At 33.1% G+C, this 9,448-nt stretch overlaps 1 protein-coding gene across 8 annotated transcripts in view; it reads left to right on the top strand.

The window, feature by feature from the left end:
* The window catches only part of LOC117118761 (kinase suppressor of Ras 1-like), a 60,092-nt gene extending 50,650 nt beyond the window's left edge, over positions 1-9,442 (top strand). For 6 of the 8 annotated variants that reach the window (XM_033263453.1, XM_033263459.1, XM_033263458.1 and 3 more), the window contains 9 exons: positions 730-821; positions 1,054-1,138; positions 1,483-1,571; positions 2,100-2,196; positions 2,288-2,430; positions 2,554-2,685; positions 3,237-3,366; positions 3,502-3,522; positions 7,258-9,442. In XM_033263453.1, coding sequence (XP_033119344.1) covers positions 730-821; positions 1,054-1,138; positions 1,483-1,571; positions 2,100-2,196; positions 2,288-2,430; positions 2,554-2,685; positions 3,237-3,366; positions 3,502-3,522; positions 7,258-7,410 — 942 coding nt within the window. In that variant the 3' untranslated portion in view covers positions 7,411-9,442. The remainder of the gene's footprint in view (positions 1-729; positions 822-1,053; positions 1,139-1,482; positions 1,572-2,099; positions 2,197-2,287; positions 2,431-2,553; positions 2,686-3,236; positions 3,367-3,501; positions 3,523-7,257) is intronic. The other 2 variants (XM_033263457.1, XM_033263455.1) reach the window with 1 other exon arrangement.
* Positions 9,443-9,448: the final 6 nt, after the last annotated feature.

The raw sequence follows: 9,448 nt of genomic DNA, 5'->3' as shown, positions 1-9,448 counted from the left end.
TTTTTTTTTTTTTTTTTAATGAATTGATGTATCATAACAAATAATATCAGTACTTACTAGATTGATGATTAATTATTTGGTTTGTCATTTCATTATTAATTTTTGTTTTGGGATGTCATGAAATTTGCAAATACAGGATATCTGTAATATTATCTTCTTATTTAATTTCCCACCATTTTAGTTCAAACTATAAGTTTCAATAGTATTCTGTTTATATTCTGTTTATAAACATATACCATGAACCTGTCAAGATAATCTGCTTCTAATCAAGCAAGTTTTGTTAAATTTTTACAGGAATTTTTTCATGATTATAAGCTTCTCTACCCCTTAGTCCTCAGATAATTTTTTTAGGCCATTCACTATTAGATATGAGTAAATTAAAAACAAAAACATAATATGGTACTGTATATCTCAAGGGTCCCAGGACTCCAGCGATTTGTGAGTCCCCCACACACTTGCAAGCAAGCAAAAAATCTCACAGAAACTAATCTGACTTCTGAAGATTCAGAATATTTGCATGTTTTTACTACGTATTTTCAGTTGTCTCCCTGAAGGCAACCGGTAATGGGTATCATCACACATGCACAAAAATGCAATAAGATGTGTTAAGAATGATTGTTACACCAGATCTCCTGGAAGCAGCTTCTCCCAACTTGCAACTACTATACATATGTATGAAAGATACATTTGTTGACTTTTTGTATTAATTTATTTCTCTCTATTATATAGAAATCGAGTGTATTATCAGAATGGGACATCCCTGTAGAAAAGCTAGACATCAAGGATCTTATAGGAACAGGAAGATTTGGCAAAGTTTACAAGTAAGTTCCAATCAAATTCTTTCCATGAATTTTTGACCATTTTAAAAACATGTTCACTCCTTAATTGCTAATAGTGAAACGTACATTATCATTACTTTTGTGGCTCCTTCATGACTTCGCAAGAGCAATGCTTCAAGTTAATTAAATCCATTAAATCAAATGGAACAAATGTTAGAATATTTAAGATATGACAGACGTAATAATACTAATCATATGTACGCAACATTTACAGGGGATACTGGCATGGGGATGTAGCAGTACGCAAACTAGATATAGACTCCAATAATGAAGAAGAACGCCAAGCATTCAAGAAAGAAGTAAGTCTAATACATTTATAGTTGTTCACGTTTTAAAACGAACTGGCTCTTATTATCCAAGGCAAAGCCCCTGTAGCAGATACATTCTATCATGTATAAAGTGAATTTCATCATTTTGATGGTTTTCAATTAAATTTGAAGGAGCATTTGGATTATCAGAAAGGGGTTTTCTTGAAAAAAGGATGTTTGGCAAAACCATAGATGCCCTCCTGGTTACTTACAACCCTCTGTTCTCCAAACAAAGTTTGTTAGCCTTAATTCAGTCCTTAGAGAGGTTTCCCACAGATGTTACACTTCAGACATTATTGTGATGTGTAAGTGTTTTTTTATGTTGTTTTTTAAAGGTATTGCAGTTAAAGAGAACAAGGCATGATTATTTAGTTCTTTTCATGGGCACGTGCAAAATGGCTGATGGCCTCGCCATAGTAACAAGGTAAGCATACTACTGCACATGGGGTCAATGTCCTCTGTCGGCTTGTGTCTCTAAGATATATTTAATAATGTTTGTTAGATTCAAATTGAAACTACAGCTTCAGGTTTATCCACACTATAAGTTTCATGTGACAATCTTGTGTGAATTAATTGCCCATATATGAACATAATATCTTATCACATCCATATATGGGCATGATGATGTCATATCACATCCATATTATGGGCAAGTCATAGGTATTTGTCACATAAGATACAAAATACAGGATAAAATTTATTGTCTCCAATAAAAATGAAGAAATTACAAAGCTTGCAACAAAGTACATTTTAAAGAAAACCACATTAAAATTGATCAAGGATAAAAAGTATCAACATCAAAATTCCAATAGCACAGTAATATTTAAAATAAAATTAGCTGTTGAAATTCCATCCCATTGCATAACCCTCTACTGGATTGACTGGACTATAAAGCTATATAATGAGACTAAAGCCCAACACACTTAACCATTTTATTCCATTTTTGTTTTAGTCTGTGCCGAGGGCCATCTCTTTATATTTACATTCATGTGAAGAAGGAGAAGTTTACATTGGCGAAATCAGTTGGATTTGCAACGCAAATTCTTCAGGTAGGAAATGAACATTTAATGCCAAGTATTGGTTTTGAAATAGTATCTAAACATTATTGTATTTTAATGAATTGCTTTTTTGTCTTTGCAGGGTATGGGATATTTACATGCAAAAGGAATTATTCATAAGGATTTAAGGTCTAAAAACATATTTGTTGAGAAAGGACTGTCTAACAAGGTTGTTATTGCCGACTACTCCATCTTCAGTGTAGCTAGACTTTCAAAAGAAAACAAGTAAGAAATTGATTAAAATTATATTACAGATAAATTATGACAAACTCCCAACCGCTTTGCCACTTGCTACTCCCAAGATTGTAGATGCATTTTGGTGTTAATTTAGGGTTTTTGTTTTTTAAGGAGGGAGGATTGTCTTCAGATACCAAAGAATTGGTTGTGTTACTTAGCACCTGAGCTCATCAAAGCCCTAAAGGTAAAGGATATCGATGGAGAACTGCCATTCTCAAAGGCATCTGACGTCTATGCATTTGGGTAAGTGTAAGGGGAATTTGGGTAAGTGTAAGGGGAATTTGGGTAAGTGTAAGGGTCTATTAGGTAAGTGTAAGGGGAATTTTGGTAAGTGGAAGGGGTAACTTGGGTAAGTGTAAGAGGATTTTTATAATTGTGAGGGGGAATTTGGGTAAGTGTGAGGGGGAATTTGAGTAAGTGTAAGGGGGTATTTGAGTAAGTGTAAGGGGGTATTTGAGTAAGTGTAAGGGGGTATGTGAAAGGAATAATTTAAAAATTGGGTTATGTTACTTTTATGGAGGGTATTTTTACTTTACTAAGTCAATGTAAAATATACAGATACCTTACGTCTAGGTTTGAGGGATGAAGAAGAATCTGTGCATGCTCACTATTCATTAAATTATTTTCTCTTAAAAGCATAAGGTATAACAAGGCTTTGTATGCACTATGCTCAAAATAATTATATAAATACTTACACCCCTTTGAAATCTATTTTGCCAATGCCAAAAATATTGCCTTGTTGAACTCTTACTGTTAAGGACCTTGAAATTGAACTGTGTTATTATATCCCACAGCACTGTTTGGTACGAGCTTTTAGCCAAGGAATTTCCAATGGCAGATCAAGAAAATGAAGCTATTATATTTCAAGTTGGACAGGGAATGAAACCCATTTTAAGTCGCATACAAGCTTCGAGAGATGTCAAGGTAAAATCAATATCACATCAGCTTATTATTGTTACATTTATTAAATTATCAACATTAAATGTTATCATCAACATTAATATCAAACTATTCTATAAAACTAATTTCAAGAAATTTCTTTCAAACGCCGATTCTCAGGATCCGCATGATTCACCCGATGTAAGTCATATATATATTTTCCCTGAATTTTCCACAATTAACAACCTGACTAACCATAATATTATTAAAATGCACTTGTAGGGCTAATCAGTGGTTAGCTCTTTATCCTGTTGCATATTGATGAACTAATTTTACAATCATTAACATGAAGATGTGGTTTGCAAAAGTTTGTTTTTCTAACCTGTAACTTCTAGTGTTGTGTTAAAATTGTCTCTACTACTAATACTATAGCATCATGATTGATTGTAAATTTATTAATATTATTTTTATGATTATTGTTGTTACCATCTTATTAGCAAATCCTGTCTTTATTCAGTTCATAATACTCAAAAATATGAATTTACTAGACATGTTATTTCATCAAAAACATGAAATGCAAAAATGAACAAGTCATTTTTCTGACAAATCATAATTCTTTTGATAATGGTTGGGGCCATAAACTAATAAACAATGTAATTCTACTTTTTCCCAGTATATTGTTCACCATATATTAATTCAATGATTGAAATACAAATTAACAAAGTTCAATTATATATTAATAAAATCAACTATACAAATTCCGGTCGCAGAGGTGTCATTTTGAAATGAAATAACCAGAGGAGTTTTAGTAATAGGCAGAGGAACATGTCGCGAAGCGACATCCGAGGGCCCTTTTGCCGAGTAGGGGTGGGTTTGGGAGGGGGTGTCCCCCTCTTTACCTAAGAAAAAAATGAAAAATAATTACTGTATGACATTTAACAGTGTTTGAATTGACATTTAACAGTGTTAAATTTTAACTTATGAATTTTGTTGCCTGAGCGGGAGTGGGTTTGTCCCCCTCCCTACCTAAGAAAAAAAAAGGAAAATAATTACTGTAAGATGCCATTTAAAAGTGTTGAATTTTAAGTTTTGAATTGTGTTGCAAAGTTTGATTTTAGAATGTATTAAACACTATTTTAAAGTAAAAAATTCTAACACTTTTGTGGTTGATTTAATTTTCAATAACAATAAATAAATGGATAGCACTTCATACAATGTTTGTACTGTAATTATGTATTTTTTTTCACAGTGTTTCTTTTTAAACTATTTACATTCAGTTGTGGTTCAGCAATCTGATTTTATCTACTAACTAGTTTTCTTACTTTCATCTACATAACAGCTAGTACTGTGCCTTTTCTTCATGCAGGTATTTTTAATTACCTTTGCATATATACAAAAAAATAAATAAATAAATTATAACAACTTCTATTTATAATCCAAAAGGCAAAATACTGAAAAAAATAATAAGATACAAAATTGGTAGTCAAAAGCTAGAATTTAAATGTAAAAGTAAAACAGCCAGTGAGATAAATGCCTTGCTTTTTAGGACAGAACACCGTCCTTCGTCACGGCTAACTTTTCTATAATTTGTTTTTATTTATCTATCAGCTACACAAAATAAAAATATAGTCTTCTTGCATATAAAAAAACGTAATTGAATACGCGTTCTTTTTATCTAAATATTGTATTTGTATACAATGGAATAATTATCTAAATTGCTACAGCCCTCGTCGGCATTCTTCAATTTGTTTAGTCATGTTAAAATACATTAAGCAAACATATATTTTTAAAAATAAAGAAATTTCTACTTGTTTGAAAGTTGTTACTGAACAATGCACAATCGATCGACAGCAAATCAACACAAATGGGGAATCCCCGAATTTGTTCATGTGAATGTACGTTGAACCACGTCCATGGAGTTTGAACCACGGAGGTTTGAAAAAAAAAATTGTTGTTTTTATTAAACGTATAACTTGATACAGTATATATTTATTTCAATCATTAAATAGATTATTGAATCATTGTTATCTTTTCAAAAAAAGATCATGCGCCGGAATTGGTCCATTTGCATTATTTTCACATCATGACCACCGTCCATACGAGTGAAGATGTGAATGCTCTCTGCATCCACCCTGATCCACCTCATACCGTACTTTGTAGAGTGGCTCGTACATACAGCATGGCCTTAATCTCAAATCAACTGTCAATGTTGTTTTTGTTAGTGACGACATGGGAAAATGTGTTAGTAAAACATTAAAACTATTTGGTTGACTTACTTTATTCGTGATGATTAAATATCTTACAAAAGAAACACGCATATTACATGCCATTATGACGGACAAGGTTGTTTACTTCTTGCTTCATAGCATAATTCTTAGGGTGGATCCCGTGGTCTTTCTCGATGTTCTTCACTCGATCGGGGTTCATCAGAATTTTTTTTGACTTAATATTTGTGATGTGATGATTAAATAAAATATCTTACAAAATATACATGCATATTCTATGGTATATTATGACGGAGGAGGCTCTATACTTCTTGCTTCATAGCATACTTCGTACGGCTGATCACATGTTCTCCTCGCCAACGCTCAATCGGGGCTAGACCCGATGTAATGGTGTTCTTTGGTTGGATGTTGTTTGTGACAATGTGTTTGAATGAAATTAAAATTTTATTTACTTTGTTGTGATGATTTAGTATCGTACAATATTATAAGCTTAGTCCTAGAAGAATGCTGTTTTAATTTTTGCGGTAAATGCTAGATTTAGAAGGGAATTTCTCCATGTTTTTGGCATAGGCTTCATACACATTACCGCATGCATGTTGCCTTCTTCAATCAAGTATGGTCATTCAAACATGATGCGAGTGAGTGAAAAGAACACAAATATTTCCAGCTCATCACTTATATTTTGAAAAGTTAACACAATGAATAATAAATTTATTAAATGATTGAAACACATACTACTGTACCAAGATAAATTACGTTTATTAATAAACTAGCAAAATTATATTACGAAAATCAAACCAAGCCTGCTCCATGGTTCAATTTTGAGTCAAACTTTTTTCAAGAATATGTGAGAACCAATTCGGGGATTCCCCATGTGGGTTGATTTGCTGTTGCTTTGATTGTGCCAGAGATCGTGTGTTGGTTCAATAATGGAAATTTTTGTTTTAACAAGTACCTGATTGGTCAAGAAATATCATGATTTACGACATTAGATTTTGTACTTAAAAAGTAAAGTATTGGTTCTTAGGTCTTGGCCAGGACCAGTCCATTATGAGCTTAGGTTTCAGGGCACTATTTTATTTTTACATCCGGCGTTCTAATAGCTGGTGCAAAAATCATAATTGATGGAGATTGCGCCGGACGCCGGCTTAAAATGACACCCCTGCGGTCGGGATTCTTAAATTGTGGCAAGTAAATGCTAGAAGATCCAGCTTCTTGTGATCACTGCACGATTTTCTGAAGCTCATCTGGGCTGTACGCACAGAAGGCTAATTTTGTTAAACATTTCTTCTAAAAGGTAGCAGACAGAAGGACTTATAAACATATCTGTGTGTGGGCATGCATAAATGTCTATTTGAGTGAGGTTTAGATGGTTGAGACTGGTCCTACTAACATCAACTAACACTTTCCTCTGCAGCCATCTAAATGTTTAATAACAAAATCCTAAAACAATTTAGATGATGTTCACAGAATTAGTGATAAAAGTATATCAAAAAACAGGTAAGATTGGTTTATCAGTACGAGTGGCAGTGCTACAGGGAGACTCGTCGTTGGAACCCTCGCGTCAGAGAAATCCTAATGACGCCACTGATCTGTACAACATGTTGTCTGTCTTATTGAAGTACCATATTTTTCATAATCATCTTAATTCCATAAAGATTTGTATGAATGGAAAGCTTGATGATAAATATTTTTAATAATTTTCTTTTAGGATATTTTAATGATGTGTTGGAACTACACCCCAAGTGCAAGACCCTCATTTAGCGCTTTAACTAAAACATTAGATCGTTTACCGAAACGACGAATTATGCGAAGTCCTTCTACGCCCCTTCATTTATCAAGATCAGCCGAGTCTGTATTCTAGTGTGTCACCTTGTGTCGCAGATATTAGCAAAGGAAAGCAATCTATCAAGGTCAACATAGATAGTATTTGTTTTTGTCACATGGAATTTGCATATTCATGAACAATTTGCATATTCATGACAATTTGCATATTTATGACCAAAAACTAAAATTAGGAGAATTGTGAATTTATAGTGAATTATTGGGGTTTTTTTTCAAAAAATAATTTATTAGCCTAATTTTTTTATTCATTTATTTATTTGTTCTCTTAGATTTTTTCATACATTTCCTATCAATTTGCTTAGTAATGACAAGTATGCATTTTATCCTTATTCAAAACCAATGTCATTCTCTTTTGTCACACACTTTTTTTTTTATTCCTCCAAACATAAATGCTGGGGTTCTGTGCAAGAATAGGGATAAAAAGAACTTCAAAAAAGGATACTTGTTTTATCTATTATAGAATTTACACAATAACCAATATGTTTTATTACATCATTTTATTTAGGGTCTGAGCTTTGATGATAAGCGCATATATATGGGTGTATTATTATACATACAGAATTGATCTTATTTGGGGACAGAGGGCTATTAAAATAAGATAAGTAATAAGATTATTTATAATACTTTCCTTCTGTGTTTAAAGAAATGAACCAAGATATGGCCTGCCATGGAGCTGATCAAACCCCTGCCGTTAAGATCTTCTCTCCTGTTAAGCCTGGTTGCCATAGAATCACTACACTAACGCTACACAGCATAGCTGTACCAAAACAATCGGGAAGGCTTATCAATTTGTGTGGGATGAATCATATATGCTTAAAGAGAAAACTAATGCATTGGGTAGGGGCTAAGTCTTCCGCAAGTTGCTGGAGTCTCCCAGAAATCGGGAAGTCTTCCCGCGCTCTCGTAAGTAAGATTGAACTCCCAGAAAATAACCTATCTTCTGCCAATTCACGATATTTGCATGTTTTTACTACTGTATTGTCTGCCAGAATCAGTACCAATGGGTATCACTTTGCACAGCAAAATACAGTAAAGCTGGCTGTGACAGGCCGTAGCGATGTTATGGAAACCAGGCTATGTGTAAAATATTCATTGATTCTGATTTATCAAACCAACTAGAAACGTCTTTTGGTTGTGTTCAAAGCTTTTGTACATAAACCATGAAAAAAAATGTTAAATACAGTAAATTACATTAAATTAAATATTCATGTGTCAGAACTAAACTGCCAGTACATGTACCGGATGTTTTTGCACAGTTTTTCATAATTTTTTTTAAAAAAAGAATATGCAAACTAATATTTATATAGAATGCTCTTTTCTGTTAAGATTTGTAAATATGAGACATAAATCGTTCATTGTCGTTTATGGAAATTGTATTAACTAGACTAAGTAGATTATGTGTATTTCTGTTGGTTTTAAGGAGTCAGTACACTATATTCATAGCTATGTCAGAAATATAACAACTGGTAATTGTACTGGATCTACTAACCATTTTCATGAAGATATATGGTTTTTGACATGATGTTTGCTGGGGCGAATCCAATCGAGGGAGGGGTACTTCCCTATCCTGATTTTGGTGGCCCCCTCCCCTCTGATCCGCCCCTGGTTTGCATTCAGATGATGCTTCATTTTAAAGTTTATATGACATTTTGCAACTATCACAAACACTGGGCAGGAATTGAAGATGTTGGTTAAAGCACAACGTGGTGAAATCTGTCAAGAAATGATTGAACTTAGACTGTATTCTTACACGGTGGTGTTTGAAATAAGGATCTTTGTGAGCTATAATCATGAGTCACTGTTTTCAGACACTCTGAAAGCCAAAAAAAAAATGCCATAAAGGAATTCTTTTAATTTAAAATGTTGTTGGCTTATCATTTTCTTCTAAAAGATATTTTGGAAACTAACAAAATGTACCAAAAAATGAATTGGTCCATACCTCAGAATAGATACAGTAGTATAATACATACTCCAAGTATAGAAATGCACGCCATCGTGTCGGGATTCAATATTTCGACATTAATTATGTCATCATCAGGAATGAAAAATTATCCATA

The sequence above is a fragment of the Anneissia japonica genome, unplaced genomic scaffold (assembly GCF_011630105.1).
Source record: "Anneissia japonica isolate Jap-2015-1 unplaced genomic scaffold, ASM1163010v1 scaffold2069_len581484_cov189, whole genome shotgun sequence".
NCBI classification, from domain to species: Eukaryota; Metazoa; Echinodermata; class Crinoidea; order Comatulida; family Comatulidae; genus Anneissia; species Anneissia japonica.
The sequence above is the reverse complement of the archived record's forward strand: the minus strand, read 5'-3'. Positions and strand labels throughout refer to the sequence as shown.